Genomic DNA, 17,678 nt, shown 5'->3' on the forward strand with positions numbered 1-17,678 from the left:
GATACTTAATCCCACCTTTATAGCCACCCATTTACGCAGTGGTGTTTGGTGTAATCAAAGTACCTTTCCGGTATAAGTGATTTACATGATCTCATGGTCATAAGGACTAGGTAACTATGTATCGAAAGCTTATAGCAAATAACTTAATGACGAGATCTTATGCTACGCTTAATTGGGTGTGTCCATTACATCATTCACACAATGACATAACCTTGTTATTAATAACATCCAATGTTCATGATTATGAAACTAATCATCCATTAATCAACAAGCTAGTTTAAGAGGCATACTAGGGACTTCTTGTTTGTCTACATATCACACATGTACTAATGTTTCGGTTAATACAATTCTAGCATGATATATAAACATTTATCATAAACATAAAGATATAAATAATAACCACTTTATTATTGCCTCTAGGGCATATCTCCTTCAGTCCCCAATCAATTTTAACCAGTTCCTAGAGAAAGAAAAACTTAAGAGCAACGGTAGCAACTTCACCGACTGGTTCCGTCATGTGAGGATCTTCCTCTCTGGCGGAAATCTGCAATATGTGCTTGATGCACCGCTAGGTGACCCTCCTGCAGAAACTGAAACCGATGAAGTAAAAGCTGTTTACGAGACTCGGAAAACTCGGTACTCTCAAGTTCAGTGTGCCATCCTGTGCAGTCTGGAATCCGATCTTCAAAAACGTTTTGAGCACCACGATCCTCATGAGTTGATGAAAGAGCTGAAAGCTATTTTTGAGACTCATGCGGCCGTGGAATGCTATGAAGCATCGAAACATTTCTTCAGCTGTATGATGGAAGAAGGCAGCTCCGTTAGTGAGCACATGCTCGCCATGACCGGGCATGCGAAGAAACTCAGTGACTTGGGAATAGTGATTCCTAACAGACTGGGGATTAATCGTGTCCTTCAATCACTGCCACCAAGTTACAAGAACTTTGTGATGAACTACAATATGCAGAACATGAACAAGGAGTTACCTGAACTCTTTGGCATGCTAAAAGCTGCTGAGATTGAGATCAAGAAAGAGCACCAAGTGTTGATGGTCAACAAGACCACCAGTTTCAAGAAACAGGGCAAGTCTAAGGGAAAAATTCAAGAAGGGTGGCAAGAAAGCTGCCACGTCTCCTATGAAACCTAAGAACGGCCCTAAGCCTGATGCTGAGTGTTATTACTGCAAGGAGAAGGGACACTGGAAGCGTAATTGCTCCAAGTATCTGGCTGATCTGAAGAGCGGCCTTGTCAAGAAGAAGAAAGAAGGTATATCAGATATACATGTTATAGATGTTTATCTCACTGGTTCTCGTTCTAGTACCTGGGTATTTGATACTGGTTCGGTTGCTATATATGTAACTCGAAACATGAACTAAACAATAAACGAAGACTACTGAAAGATGAAGTGACGATGCGCGTTGGAAACGGATCCAAAGTCGATGTGATCGCTGTCGGCACACTTCCTCTACATCTACCTTCGGGATTAGTTTTAAGCCTAAATAATTGTTATTTTGTACCCGCGTTGAGCATGAACATTATATCTGGATCTTGTTTAATGCAGGACGGTTATTCATTCAAGTCTAAGAATAATGGTTGTTCTATTTTTATGAATAATGTCTTTTATGGTCGAGCACCTGAAAAGAATGGCTTATTTCTGTTAGATCTCGAAAGTAGTGATACGCATATACATAACATTGATGCTAAGCGAATTAAATTGAATGATAATTCTACTTATATGTGGCACTGTCGTCTTGGTCATATTGGAGTGAAACGCATGAAGAAACTCCATACCGATGGATTACTTGAATCACTTGACTTTGAGTCACTTGATAGATGCGAAGCATGTCTAATGGGAAAAATGACTAAGACTCCATTTTCTGGTATAATGGAGTGAGCTACTGACTTATTGGAAATCATACATACCGATGTGTGCGGACCAATGAGCGTAGCATCGCGCGGTGGTTATCGTTATGTTCTAACCTTCACAGATGATCTGAGTAGATATGGGTATATCTATTTCATGAAACATAAATCCGAAACTTTCGAGAAGTTTAAGGAATTCCAAAGTGAAGTAGAAAATCAACGTAACAAGAAGATTAAATTTCTACGATCTGATCGTGGAGGTGAATATCTGAGTTATGAGTTTGGCATGCATTTAAAGAAATGCGAAATACTTTCACAATTGACACCACCGGGAACACCTCAACGAAACGGTGTGTCCGAACATCGTAATCGAACTCTCTTAGATATGGTTCGTTCTATGATGTCTCTTACTGATTTGCCGTTATCATTTTGGAGTTATGCATTAGAGACAGCCGCATTCACTTTAAATAGAGCACCATCAAAATCCGTAGAAACGACACCGTATGAATTATGGTTTAATAAGAAACCTAAGCTGTCGTTCCTGAAAGTTTGGGGTTGCGAAGCCTATGTAAAGAAGTTACAACCGAACAAGCTAGAACCCAAAGCGGAGAAATGCGTCTTCATAGGATACCCTAAAGAAACTGTAGGGTATACTTTCTATCACAAATCCGAAGGCAAAATCTTTGTTGCTAAGAACGGAACCTTTCTTGAGAAAGAATTTCTCACTAAAGAAGTGACTGGAAGAAAAGTAGAACTCGATGAGATTGATGAATCTATACTCGTTGATCAGAGTAGCGCAGTACTGGAAGTTGTACCTGTACCGCCTACACCGGCAACAGAGGAAGCTAATGATAATGATCATGAAACTTCGAACGAGGAAACTACTGAACCTCGCAGATCGACAAGGGAATGTGCCACTCCTGATTGGTATGATCCTTGTCTAAATGTCATGATTGTGGATAACAATGATGAGGACCCTGCGACGTATGAAGAAGCGATGATGAGCCCAGATTCCAACAAATGGCAAGAAGCCATGAAATCCGAAATGGGATCCATGTATGATAACAAAGTATGGACTTTGGTAGACTTACCTGATAGCCGAAAGGCTGTCGAGAATAAATGGATCTTCAAGAGAAAAACAGATGCTGATGGTAATATTACTGTCTATAAAGCTCGACTTGTCGCAAAGGGTTTCCGACAAATTCAAGGAGTTGACTACGATGAGACTTTCTCACCTGTAGCGAAGCTAAAATCTGTGAGGATTTTGTTAGCAATAGCTGCATTTTTCGATTATGAGATTTGGCAGATGGATGTCAAAACGGCGTTCCTTAATGGAGACATTGAGGAAGAGTTGTATATGGTACAACCCAAAGGTTTTGTCGATCCTAAAAATGCTGACAAAGTATGCAAACTTCAGCGTTCAATCGCTGGACTGAAGCAAGCATCAAGAAGTTGGAACCGACGCTTTGATAAGGTGATCAAAGACTTCGGGTTTATACAGTGTCATGGAGAGGCCTGTATTTACAAGAAAGTGAGTGGGAGCTCTGTAGCATTCCTGATATTATATATAGATGACATATTATTGATCGGGAATGATATAGAACTATTAAGCAGTGTAAAAGGTTATTTGAATAATAGCTTTTCAATGAAAGACCTTGGTGAAGCATCGTATATATTAGGCATCAAGATTTATAGAGATAGATCAAGACGCCTAATAGGGCTATCACAGAGTACATATCTGGACAAGATTCTAAAGAAGTTTAGAATGGACGAAAGTAAGAAAGGGTTCTTACCTATGTTACCAGGCAAGGTCTTGAGTAAGACTCAAGGACCGGCTACGGCAGAAGAAAGAGAAAGGATGAGTAATATCCCCTATGCCTCGGCAGTAGGATCTATCATGTATGCCATGCTATGTACTAGACCGGATATAGCGCATGTTGTTAGTTTGACTAGCAGATATCAAAGTGATCCCGGAATGGAACACTGGACAGCGGTCAAGAATATCCTGAAGTACTTGAAAAGAACTAAGGATATGTTTCTTTGTTATGAAGGTGACCAAGAGCTCGTTTTAAGTGGTTACACCGATGCAAGTTGGAACACTGATCCTGATGACTCTAAGTCACAGTCTGGGTACGTGTTTATATTGAATGGTGCTGCAGTAAGCTGGGCAAGCTCAAAGCAGTGCACGGTGGTGAAGTCTTCAACAGAATCAGAGTACATAGCGGCTTCAGAGGCTTCATCAGAAGCGGTATGGATGAAGAGGTTCATTGTAGAGCTCGGTGTGGTTCCTAGTGCATTGGACCCATTAATCATTTACTGTGATAACATGGGTGCCATCGCCAATGCACAAGAGCCAAGGTCACACAAGAGGCTGAAGCATATCAAGCTGCGTTACCACTCGATTCGCGAGTACATCGAAGATGGAGAAGTAAAGATTTGCAAAGTACACACTGATCTGAATGTAGCAGATCCGTTGACTAAAGCTCTCCCTAGGGCAAAGCATGACCAACACCAGAATGCCATGGGTGTTAGGTATATTACAATGTAATCTAGATTATTGACTCTAGTGCAAGTGGGAGACTGAAGGAGATATGCCCTAGAGGCAATAATAAAGTGGTTATTATTATATATCTTTATGTTTATGATAAATGTTTATATACCATGCTATAATTGTATTAACCGAAACATTGATACATGTGTGATATGTAAACAACAAAGAAGTCCCTAGTATGCCTCTTAACTAGCTTGTTGATTAATGGATGATTAGTTTCATAATCATGAACATTGGATGTTATTAATAACAAGGTTATATCATTATATGAATGATGTAATGGACACACCCAATTAAGTGTAGCGTAAGATCTCGTCATTAAGTTATTTGCTATAAGCTTTCGATACATAGTTACCTAATCCTTATGACCATGAGATCATGTAAATCACTTATACCGGAAAGGTACTTTGATTACACCAAACGCCACTGCGTAAATGGGTGGTTATAAAGGTGGGATTAAGTATCCGGAAAGTATGAGTTGAGGCATATGGATCAACAGTGGGATTTGTCCATCCCGATGACGGATAGATATACTCTGGGCCCTCTCGGTGGAATGTCGTCTAATGTCTTGCAAGAATATGAATAAGTTCATAAGAGACCACATACCACGGTACGAGTAAAGAGTACTTGTCAGGAGACGAGGTTGAACAAGGTATGAAGTGATACCGATGATCAAACCTCGGACAAGTAAAATATCGCGTGACAAAGGGAATTGGTATCGTATGTGAATGGTTCATTCGATCACTAAAGTCATCGTTGAATATGTGGGAGCAATTATGGATCTCCAGATCCCGCTATTGGTTATTGGTCGGAGTAAGTACTCAACCATGTCCGCATAGTTCGCGAACCGTAGGGTGACACACTTAAAGTTGGATGTTAAAATGGTAGAACTTGAATATGGAATGGAGTTCGAATATTTGTTCGGAGTCCCGGATGAGATCCCGGACATCACGAGGAGTTCCGGAATGGTCCGGAGAATAAGATTCATATATAGGATGTCATTTTATGTGATTTAAAATGATCCGGAAGGTTCTATAGAAGGTTCTAGAAGGTTCTAGAAAAGTCCGGAAGAAACCACCAAGGAAGGTGAGTCCCGGAGGGACTCCACCTCCATGGCCGGCCAACCCTAGAGGGGGAGGAGTCCCAAGTGGACTCCCCCTATGGGGGCCGGCCACCCCCACATGGAAGGGGGAATCCCACCCCAAGTGGGATTCCCACCTTGGGTAGGTTTCCCTATCACATGGAAGGTTTTGGGTTCGGGTCTTATTCGGAGACTTGTAGTCCAACACTTGGGGCTTCCACCTATATAATGAGGGGCCAAGGGGAGGGGGCCGGTGACGAGGGATCATCTCGGCAATGCCTACGTATTGTAGACTAGGGTTTCGGGAGAGAGCGACGATGGAGATTCCGGGAGCGAGATTGGGTACACGATTTACCCAGCTTCGGGTCCCCTCGGTGGAGGATCCCTACGTGCTGCTAGCAATCCAGTATATGAGCATAATATGTTTACATGGTGCCGCCGTAGGCGGAGCTATGCTGTCTATCTGTTGTCCTCTATATTTCGGGTGCCCAGGCTAGCTTTATATATGCAACCAGCCTAGGGTTTTACAAGAGTCCTAGTCGACTACTTCTTCGGGTTGCCTTGTTGGGCCTTCTCCATATTTGGTCTTCTCCATATTGGGCCGAGCCAGGTATACTAATAATGGGTACCCGAAGGGTATGCCCATGTCAGCCGGCCACCCCAAGACCACAGCCTGGCCGCACCCCTATAGTGGCCGGCCACCCCCTCCCAAACCCTAGCCACCCCCTCTCTCCTCCATAGCTCCTGCACGCTTAGCGAAGCTCCGCCGGAGTTCTCCACCGACACCACGCCGTCGTGCTGTCGGATTCAAGAGGAGCTACTACTTTCGCTGCCCGCTGGAACGGGAGGTGGACGTCGTCTTCATCAACAACCGAACGTGTGACCGAGTACGGAGGTGCTGCCCGTTCGTGGCGCCGTGATCAAGATCTTCTACGCGCTTTTGCAAGCGGCAAGTGAACGTCTACCGCAGCAACAAGAGCCTCATCTTGTAGGCTTTGGAATCTCTTCAAGGGTGAGACTCGATAATCCCCTCGTTGCTACCGTCTTCTAGATTGCATCTTGGCTTGGATTGCGTGTTCGCGGTAGGAAAATTTTTGTTTTCTATGCAATGTTATCCTACACTTTCTCCGCCGCAAGTACAACCCTGCGTAATGATGAACCGCCCCGGCACCAGCCAGTTCCCTCCACCACCTCCTCCACCCGAAGCACCGCAGTTCGACATCGACCTGGAAGCTGCGGGCAACGAGGCGTGGGAGGAGGCGGCGCTAGCGGACACCATAGCAGCGTTCGATGACGCCACGGCGGAAGAGGCGCGGCGGCGCCGGGCGAAGGAGATGGGCGAGCGGTGGCGGGAGGCGGTGGAGCAGCGGCGGCGGGAGGCGGTGGAGCGTCAGCAGCGGCAGGCGGCGGGAGTCGGTGGAGCGTCAGCAGCGGCAGGCGGCGTTGGCGGCAACGGAGGCGGCCTGGGGGCGCGGGCGGATGCGTTGGCGGCGGAGGCCGACGCGTTGGCGGCGCAAATGGAGGAGGAGGAGGAGGAGGAGGAGGAGGAGGAAGAGGACGACGACGACGACGACTTCGAGTGGTCCGACGACGACGGGCCGCACCCGGACAAGGCGGCGGATCAGCAACGAGCTCTCGTCGAGTCCTTCGAGTCGGAGAAGAAGCTGCAGGACGACGCCCATGCCCGCGAAGACGCGCAGATTCGCCGCGCCTTCGAGCTCTCCCTCCAGGCGACACAACAGGGGAGGGTAGGCGACAACGCGCTGCTGGAGCAGCGGCGTCTGGCCACTGCCCTACGCATGGAGAGGCGGAGGGGAGGCGACGATGGGGCGGGGCCGTCGAACACACCACCGGGCGGCCAGTAGGCTAGAGTTTAGATGAAATCTAGCCGTTTTTATTCGAACTTGTAATATATAATCAAATTTGAATGGAAACTTTTCTTTATTTTCGTGCACTTTTTATTTATTTGGGTGCGTTTTTGGGGGACGCGGCTGGGGAGCGACGTCCCGCAAACGCAGCACGGACGAAACACGTCCCCAAACGCTCGATCCGGCGCCGTTTGGGGGACGTGGCTAGAGATGTTCTAAACTGCATAAAGAACAAATATGATATAACTAACAGAGGACACTCATTTTGTTAATTTTGACCGACACCATAGCATCATTGCATAATTGCAGGATGTCATTCGGTATTTAGCACCATTGAATTGGAAAATTTTACTTTCATAAATGATTCGACAGGAAGCTCCATTCCTTCAATCTAGCATTGGTTACAGCTATGTTGATCTACGCATTCTGATTTTCACTTTCTTTTACTACTTCATGTGCCAAAACAATTGATTCCCATTGCCATCTCGGTAAATTCTTGTGTGGCCAGTTCTAATGAAATACACCTCAATTCAGATGGCCCATTGAACAAATTAAGATGTTAATTTGATCAGCATGGGAGAGAGATGCATGATTTTCAAGTACCGTGTGGATAATAGATAGGTCTTTGATAGTACAATGCTAGGCATACCCAATCTATCTTTCACCTGTAGAAAATAAGGCATGGGACAAAATTCCAAACACCAGTGTTTAAGTTGCAGGAGGAGAAACCAACTTGAGATCCAAAAGAAAGAGTTACTAAATCAAGATATAACTAAAAAAAAAGTTGGTACATGATACAACACTAATTAGCAATGTCTTTTGACTTTTGAAAACAACAAATGAATCAAGCAAAATTTCATGCTGAGCGATACCTGACACAACCATCTAATCAGAAAAGGAGGCAATAGCACATAGCCTTCAGGGTTATTTGGGTAGCAGCTTGGAGCGATACCATGAAGGCACTGACGGCACAACCAACACCTCAGACAACATAGGAACCATGTAAATGAAAACACATACAGCCCTACTCCCTACAACTCGCTCAATTTTTGTATGGATAACCATTTTAAATCAGACCACCAAATCAACCAAGAAAAGATATACAGTATTAGACATGATTTTGAGAAAGTTGTGAAAGCAATACAACTTACAGTAACACTTAGCCTAGGCATCATATACCTTTGCTTTTTTTTTGAATGGTAACCATTTTTAAATCCAAACACCAGATCTACACAAAAAAAAATTACCCTCTACTAAATGAAAAATGATTTTAGAAATTTGGGAACCTAATAGTATAACTTAACGGACTTGCTAATCCTCAGGCGACTGAGAATTTGTGAAGTCTCAGTCGACCTGCCGGACCGTTCGATTGCTTCCAAGATTGAGCTTGGCTGAGCGGGACTTAAAAGGAACAAGGCCTTCTGACCGACGCAGGGCTCAGCGGACCATGCACAACCACCATGATAGCTAATGCTTCTTGTTTGATTTTCGAGTGCGTTCAATTAAACAGTTTATCTATAGCCATTTTCGTGTTTTCTTTTATTTTTTGTATTCTTTATTTATTTTTCAGTCTATTATATGTATAATATTGTTCTTGTTTTGTAACAATAATTTTTTTGATACATCTGAGTTTAGTTCAACTTGTATGTTTTTATCATCCTCATTATTTTTGACACAAGTTGCACTTTTTCTCAAAAAATGTGCAATTAGCAACCGTTTTCCGAAATAAGTTGCACTTTTATAAAAAAAGGTTTCAAGTAGCAAGATGGTTTTTGATACGGTTGCACTTTTCTCAAGATATGTGCAACTCTATTTGTTTTCGATACGAGTTGCGCTATTCTCAAGAAATGTGCAACTCCAAACAGTTCCCGATACAAGAAAATTAAAGTTGCAACTATATTGGCTTTTGATACGAGTTGCAGTTTTTATAAGAAATGTGCAACTCCAATTGGTTTCCGTTATGTTGGACTTTTCTTGAGAAAGGTGCAACCGGTCTTGAACTAGTTGCACTTTTATCAAGAAATATGAAAGCATCAAAGGATTTTTCATACCAATTACACTTTTTATCAAGATATGTGCAACTTCAACCGGTTCCCGCTATGAGTTGCACTTTTCCCCAGAAACATGCCACTGGTCTTGAATTAGTCCCACATTTATCAAGAAATATGCAAGTAGTAGTGTTTTGATACGAGTTGCCCTTTTCATCAAGATATGTGCAACTACAACCAGCTTTCGCTATGAGTTACATTTTTCTCGAGAAACGTGCAACCCGTCTTGAACTAGTTCCACTTTTATCAACAAAAAAATTGCAAGTAGCAACATGGTTTTGATATGAGTTACACTTTTTATCAACATATGTGCAACTCCAACCGGTTTCGCTGTGAGTTACACTTTTCTCGGGAAACGTGCAACTGATTTTAAACTACTTGCACTTTTATCAAGAAATATCTAAAGTAGCAAGAGGGTTTTAATACGAGTTGCACTTATTTATCAAGACATGCACAACTCTAAATGGTTTCCGACATGAGTTACACTTTTCAAGCAATTAGTAAACGTTTACTAAACAAGTTGGTAATGTGCAACTCCGACCGAGTTTTTCCAATAAGTTGCACATTTCTCAACGCAGCCGATTTTAAATAAATTTTCTCTTTTCCAAACTCACACGTACAAGCTAAGCATAATTTTTTTTGAAGAGAAACAAACTAAGTACAGTTTCATTTCACTTTGCTAATGATTGACAGTGTGGACGTACTCTTCAAGGACCGTGTCAGCTGAGTACTGTGTGCGCTACATCAAATCGGTAGGAAGGGAAATAAAAACATGACAAACAACATAACCAGCCCAGTGGCTAGATGCTACATGGTGGACACAAACTGATCGACTGAGACATAACCAAAAATCAGTCGCCTGAGACGCAGCCACTCCCATAACTTAAAATCAAATGTATAGAGAAATAATCAGAGTCCAGCATCACATACCTTCGCTTAATACTGAATGAAAAATGATTAGATATATAATCAGATATTTATTACTCCTCTGTTCCTAAATGTATGATGCTTTGGCAGCTCAAATTGAACTGTCAAAACGTCTTATATTTAGGTATAGAGGAAGTAAGTATTTAAAAATAACATCCAAAATCATTTACATCGAAAACATGGGGAAGAGTTGGCAGGTTGCCCTCTTCACCAAAATCTGGAATTCTGGTGCTTGGAATAACTGGAAGCTAAGAAGATGTTCAAAAATCTGGATTTCTTTACCAATTGCTCAATTTCATACATTACAGCCAATGCAATCAAGTTGCTCAGGCATGGTCATAAATCATTTCAGTTAATATAGCCCAAGGAGAAAACAGAAGTGCATTTAACTGGTTTACAACTTGTAAAAGGTGCCCAAATCGATTTCTCCAAAAACCTATTACCCTAAGGGGTAGCGTAATGAATATCATAATATTCAAAACATTTAATAATATAACTATTTTCTCCCCAAAGCATCTGTACAAGCTTCAATTGGAGGATTAATAAGAGTACAAATGCAATGACTACTGAATTATGGAGCACAAGAAACTCCTTCAAACTAGGATAAATATAAGAGTACAAATGCCATGTTTGATTTACACGAGACTCTAGATGCATGGCATCAAACCATAGTGATGCCATGCATCTTATTCTTCCATTACTAAGACCTGAAGTGAATCACAGCAGGTGAAGAAATCCGCAATTCCTTAGTAATCTCCTCCCTCAATATATCCTTCTCCTCACTGGTCCGCGGATATCTAGAAGGGCAAACCTGGATACTGGGTTCCCAGCCCCCGCAGCGCTCACACACCTCCCTGTCGTGTAGAGATATGTCCTTCATGTTCACCGCAACTTCCATGACGCGTCTAACGTACTGCACAAAATTTTCGTCGGGTTGGAAACCGTAGATGGTGAGCTTAACCAGATTCTTGTGCTTGAAATCAGCAGCAGATGGTTGCCACTCCACATTTGCTTTTTCACAATAACCACTATTCATCCGAAGGTCCTTGTTTGTAACCATTATACATAAATGATCCCACACCGTGATGCGTACCTCCTTTAGGGAGGGTGCAGCTTCAAGAATGAACATGGTCCAGGCAATATCACATCCTTCAGGAAGGTTATCCAGATCTACAATCTGTAGCTCTCCAAGCACAGGCGCAAGCAGTTCGGGGCATTCTGGTAGAATCCAAATCTGGCACAGAAGAAGCAAGTTAATAATTGTGTGCAAAACTGCAAATAAATTACACCCTCAAGGGCTAGAAAGACTCAATTAAGTTAGTATTTTATAAGCATAGCGGAGTAGGAATGAGACATAGATGTTTAGAGTGAATACCTTTTCACTTTTAAAATCCAGTCGCAGGTCTTTTATCCAGGGTACATTAACGAGGAGTTCACTTAACTGGAGATTCTTAGTCGAACTAATACCAATGTTTTCGAGGCTTAGCTTTGAAAGCTGTGGGACAGAACCAAAAGTCAGGGGATCTTGATAAGACCAACAAGTATAGTTCACGCGTTGGAGGTTTGGTAGACAGTTGAGATGCACAGTCTCAAATTTTCCAAGGTCAATGTGGAGCTCAACAAGTTGAGCATGTTCTAATTGCAGCATTGAACAGATCCCTGCATCACAGTAGGAGAGACGCAAAGATTCCAACCGCTTGCAGGTGCTGAGGATGTTGGGGATGTCCAGTTCCCCAAATCTCATGTTGCGCAGCCACAGGCGCGTGAGGCCAGCAAAGGCAGCTGCACAATCACCAAACCAACTATTGAATTTCTTGGCATGGCAGAGGAGATCGCCGTGGGTGCAGCTTAAACAAGCCGTCTCTGTGAAAAGCACAAACTCAGCATCGTCCACCTTCTGGGTTGCCATTGCACGGGCAACAGCTTTACTGATGGAAAGAAATTCATCACGCCTCAAAAAGAATTTCACCCGCAGCTCGCGGATGGGGATCTCCACATTCCTCGCACTCAGGACATTCTCCGTTACACCAGCCACAGCATTGTTGTACCAAACAAGACGAGGGGTGGCGTTGAGCCGGGCCTTGCGGTAAAGAGAAAGGGAACCAACATCTATGTCAAACCGTGAGAGCATGGTGCAGAGCTTCAGCATTCGCTTAGAGAGGATGCATGCTCTTAATGCTTCCAGCGTGTCGACCCTCTCCAGGATGTTGAGTAGAATGTCATCGGGCAGCTTGCTAAGCCTATCTCCTCCGGCTTCGCCAGAAGCTGCTTCACCTTCATCGCGAGCTGTGGCTTTCTGCATCGCATTTATTAACTACAGATGGGGGATAAAATGAGACTCTTACCATGGAGTACATGACAGGATGAACAAAAGGTGAAGCATGAAAAGCACTTACATTGCGGCCGCGGCTAGTCCCCTTCTTGTTCTTCATCTCCAAATCTCTAATTGACCAGAGACCACCTTATTCGACGGATCGACGAACTAAAATTCTGCTCCTACTCTTACTCCACTACATGTTTGGAGGCCAGCACAACGGGAGGACTCAAATCCTGATTATACTACTCTCAAGATACGAACTTCCCTAATAAAAATAACCCCTTTCTCTTGCGATTACACAAGGTGTTCGCCGGCCTTTATTGATGGAGAAAGGCTGCACAACAAATCAAACAAATAGACGGCTCTCCCCCTACCCCCTGTTACAAGCCGGCTCTCCTCCACGCAGCCTTTATTTATGGAGGAGTGCTGATTACAGCGTCTCAGGACAGGACTGAATAAAGACAGCTCCTTTTCGAATCTGCTTGTGTGATCTGAATCGAAGCCGAATTCGTCAAGCACGATTACACACGGAAATCGACTGCTCCCTTGAGCTTATTCCGCCCAAAACGCAAAAAGACATACCCCTCGCCGGCCGCAAGGGCGCGGGGGAGAGCGGCTGTCGCCGGCGGCGTGGGTGGCGCCTGTCGCAAGGGCGCGCAGGGGAGTGGTTGCTGGCGGCGGGGGTGGGGGTGGGCTGGTTGGCACCTGCCGAACGGCGCGGAGGGGAGTAGATGCCACAAGGGTTTGCATCTGAGGTCAGGAACGTCAGGCGCTAGAAAGTTCCCTGTTCATCTCTGAAAAGGAGGCCGTTTGTTGCACACGCCAACTCTTTGCGAACGGAAAAGCTCCCTCGCGTCACCACGTTCTTTTCCACCGACCAAAGTGGCACGACTAGACTCCTCGGAACAGTGTATCCTGCGCACCCGAACATCTGATGCATACTGCCAAAGCCGAAATACATTCTACAAGTGGTAGAAATGTCTGTAAATAATCTAGCATGTAGACATAACATAACTCTGCCGGTCACAAAAATCCAAGTCCAAAATTTAAATTAGAGCTTGAGAAACAACAACAAAGAAAAAGAAAAACAATTCTAGCACTGTTAACGGGTCAAATTTCTGGCCCAGTTTGATGTTTCTACTTTCTACTATTTATTACTGTACATGATTTGTCTTCTTAATCCTCAAGTTTTATGTAGAACTTTATTTTTTGAACCGACAACAGCCGACCATACGGCACCGATGTATGGAGCAGACGAAGGGTCGTGCGAGCAGTTTGCAGGTGTGCGGGGGAATCTCTCGACGTGACTAGTGGACTAGTGGTACGACTAGAGCCGGGAGATGCGGGCATCATCGTGATGTTCTCGCGTTTCCTCCCGGGTTCGGCACCAGACGGCTTGCCTGATTCGGGCAAATTAGCATGGAAAGCTTGGTTACTCAAACATTTAAGCATTGCTTACATAGTTTGATTTATATATGGACAAGGGGGAGCCTTTGCCTAACATGCCGTGTCATCGTGCTTAATCCCCTAAGAACGAGGTTAGTCATTGGATGTGGAGGATGTCGACCTCAAACACTAGGAGGGTATTGGTCGGAAGCTAGCTCGACGCAGAGTTTGATCGTGCGGATCGGAGGCCGAGAAACGATTGAGGATATTAGTGAGATGATTACCGGTGCAAATATAGTTGACTTCCATCTCGCCCTCTTCCATGCACTCTCTAATATATGATGTGCTTACTCTTATGATCATGCACTAGATTCTTAAATAGAGAAATATTGGATTTTCTAAAAAAAAAGTCTAACCACAGAAAATTTTAGATCTAAACTCACAATATCACCAAGTATCCAATCCAACCAAATTCATTGACATGTTGTCGACTGTTGAACTATATCAGACCTCGCAGGATGATAACGCCATGATCTTCTGGTTTTGTGACAATAGGCTCACTATGTTTCTCCCATGAAAATATGTGACTTCCGGTGTACATTTACGGTAATCTACATCACCTGCCATATCCATGCAAGAGAACTTCTCCTCCTTCATCCCGGAGTACACACATCCAAAATTGTTGATAGCATGCATATTCTTGATGCCTCCTGTTCGCAAAGACCCACAGTTCTTTGGTTGTTCGGGGCTTTATTCTCCCACCATCCTACGTAACATATAGACTTCAAGCAAAGCACAAGAAGCTCAGAGTACGCTACAAGAATTAGAGGAGTAAGAAAATAGATATATCCTTTGAGAAGAAGACAGAAGGTAAGTGACTATATATTATAAGTAACAACGGTGGTTGTTGCGAGTCCATCGAGTAAGAAATGATAATCTCGCTGGGGGCACTACCACGTTCTTTCTGCCATGCCTTTTCTAAATGGAGGGTGAAACCCCGACTTCTGCATCGAAAAGATGCATATAGCCTTTATTTATCTGCCACTGGGTAATTGTTTTATGGAGCTTAAGTGGGCAAAGCAGAGAGGACATAATTGATGTATATCACTCTTCCTCCATGGTTTATAAATCTGGTTCGCACATTGAAAGTTCCTCCCGGATCCGTTCATGACCATTGATTCTCATTTCATTGGATGGTGCATGCATCTTGGTTACTCTGCCGGTGCCGTGGACTCACTCCAAGGCCAGGGTGCACCAGTTCTACCCTTTGCAGTCTGCATAACTGACCTCTCTTCACTACAGGAATGGCTCGCTGCGCCGACGGCCGTGGCGTACGCCGACGGCCGTCCGGTCCATGGCAGCGGCCCATCGAGCCCCTCGGCGTATGAACACCCTCGGCGTAGAGAGGGCTACGCCGATGGCCACCCTCGGCATACGCAAGGCCGTCGGCGTAGCACAAGCATGTGCTCCGGTCCCGCTCCGGCCGGGACGGCTCGGTCACGGCGTGAGCGAGGCGCCGAGGGCCACCCTCGGCATAGGGCATCACCCACCTATGCCGACGGCCACCCTCGGCATACGAGCTTCCCGTAAGTTGGTGGTGATTTACTACAGTATATGTTTGTGCGGATGGCATGTAAGCCAGAGGTAGGTACGTGGTGTTGATTGTAATGTGTTTCTGATAACTATTGGTCGTGCTTCTATTTTGAGTGGTCCGTTTGCTTTGGCTTATATTCTTCTTAGACTTTTGAATCACATCCTTTCTATAATGTATCAAGACTTGAGTTTTGTGTTTTCTGGAAAAAATACATAATAAAATGAAGATCCTTTGAAATATCAGGTACAAATCTAACTTTCAATGACTCTACATATAAACTGCTATAATCAATGCAATGGTAAGGCATTTGACCATCCTAGACCGATCTCAAAAAAAATACCATCCTAGACCTGGAGGCTGGAGCTAGTTTCATATACCCTGCATTTCATGGATGAAGCAATAAATAAAAGGAAAGAAGAGAATACTTTAGGAGACAATACAGGTAGCTGCAGCACTCCAAAATGTCGATATTTTAGCCCCCTTTCCCGCTCAATCGGCGCTGCCGGTCTGCTCGCCCATGTGTTGTCTGTCCTCCACAATCATCGCCATGGAGCTGCATGTCCCGCCACCCGTCGGTTTCGAGGTGGCTCCAATTGAAGCCTCCCATCGCGCTTGCGCCTTCCACTGCCGTGTATGCCATCACGCAACCCGCACATCCAACCTTCACGCAAAAATGCAAGAGTCGGGTTGGAGAAAGCGCATCGTCATGAGATTCGGCCACTTTACGACTGTGTCATCTGGGCTCCCTTCCGTCGGTGGCGCCAGGTCTGCCCTACTACCGCTGGTGCATCTCTAGGGTTGCCAAAAATAGCTGCTTTCGGTCCAAAGAAGGCGAAGAAGTTGGTGCCGAGGACTCCTGCCTATTCCACCACCGGTGGCAACCCCTCCGGCGTTCGAGACCCCCTTCCCTACTATCACCGATATATCGGCGCCAATTACGTGTTCAAAGATGTCGTGGTATCGTCACGGCATATGCTATGGGGTAGCTAAAGAGAGGTGGTTCCTGTATGGGCGTCGACGGTATCCGGAGGCGGGATTGGTACACAGCACACGGTGATGTACCCAGGTTCAGGGCCCTCGCGGTGGAGGTAAAACCCCTACTCCTGCATGTCTGATGTATATGACAGTATATGGTGTTACATAGTTGCTCCTTGAGCTGTTTGTCCTGAGGAGGAAGAAGCTACTGTGAGCTAAGAGGAGCCTAGCCGGCTTGGAGAGAGCCTGGCCGGCTTGGGAAATGCTCGTACGTGAGCTCCCAGAGAGAATGAGAGAGAGGGAGGGCAGCGCTGGCCCCCTTTGCCTCTGTTGGCCCTTGCCCGAAGGGCTCTCCCTGGTGTGCCTTATAAATGCTGGCACCCAGGGGACAAGTGGTGGCCCGCATGCACTGTGCATGATATGACTACTGGGGTCCCATCAACTGTAGGCTACAGTGTACAGTCAGGAGCACTATTGCTGTACAGGAGCCTATCTGTAGCCTGTACGTAGACTAGCACGATGCCTTGTCTTCTCGTAGGATCGCTGTCTAGGCAGAAGGATCCAATGCCTTGTGCTTGTCGTCGATCCTATCCCTGGCCTTGGTCTTCACGTGGATGTAGGAGATGGAGCTGGCTTGTACGTGACTTTGGTACTTAATCTTGGCCAGCTCGTGCCGTGGAGAGAGCAAGCGGCAGCCGGCCACACATGTACGTAGAGCGGCCGGACCTACGCGTATGCATGCATGGCTGGGAGCAGCTAGCCTCGATCGAGGGAGCGAGCCGCCCGGAGGCCGACCCGGCCGATCGATGGAGCAGGGGAGGAGCCGGAAGCCGGCCTGGGAGCGGTCCAGCCGGACACGGCCTAGGGAAGCTGGGAGCCGGACGCGGCCCAGCGCGCGGGGAGGCCCAGGCGGTCCAGGGGCGAGCCGGCTTCGGCCCAGCAGCCGGCCTGGCGCCAGGCGGCCGGGTGCGGCTCAGGTGGAGGCGGGAGCAGGCCGGCCATGCCGGAAGTCGGCCCAGTTGCGGAGGAGGCGCTGTCTTTTCTTCTTTTCTTCATATATGTTGCGTC

General features: G+C 45.4%; 1 protein-coding gene across 2 annotated transcripts; it reads right to left on the reverse strand.

Annotated features, from left to right (window-relative positions):
- Window positions 1-10,795: 10,795 nt before the first annotated feature.
- LOC127300370 (uncharacterized) lies at window positions 10,796-13,441 on the reverse strand. Of its 2 annotated transcripts, none has more exons than XM_051330479.2 (3): window positions 12,735-13,441; window positions 11,714-12,634; window positions 10,796-11,572 (listed from the first exon to the last, which is right to left on the reverse strand). In XM_051330479.2, exons 1-3 carry the CDS (start codon window positions 12,768-12,770, stop codon window positions 11,039-11,041), a joined length of 1,491 nt encoding a protein of 496 aa, XP_051186439.1. In that variant the 5' UTR covers window positions 12,771-13,441; the 3' UTR covers window positions 10,796-11,038. The 2 variants fall into 2 exon arrangements, with proteins under 2 accessions (XP_051186439.1, XP_051186438.1); XM_051330478.2 differs by having other exon boundaries at window positions 11,714-12,652; window positions 12,735-13,440.
- Between the last annotated feature and the right edge of the window lie 4,237 nt (window positions 13,442-17,678).

Source organism: Lolium perenne, chromosome 5 (genome assembly GCF_019359855.2).
Source record: "Lolium perenne isolate Kyuss_39 chromosome 5, Kyuss_2.0, whole genome shotgun sequence".
Taxonomy (NCBI): Eukaryota; Viridiplantae; Streptophyta; class Magnoliopsida; order Poales; family Poaceae; genus Lolium; species Lolium perenne.

Bases quoted from the DNA above. Each gene is read 5' to 3' on its own strand.
- LOC127300370 (XM_051330478.2), bottom strand. From the start codon at position 12,770: ATGAAGAACAAGAAGGGGACTAGCCGCGGCCGCAAT. The intron at 12,653-12,734 runs GTAAGTGCTTTT...CCCCATCTGTAG, and splicing joins GGACTAGCCGCGGCCGCAAT to TTAATAAATGCGATGCAGAA. The intron at 11,573-11,713 runs GTATTCACTCTA...CTTCTGTGCCAG, and splicing joins TGGATTTTAAAAGTGAAAAG to ATTTGGATTCTACCAGAATG.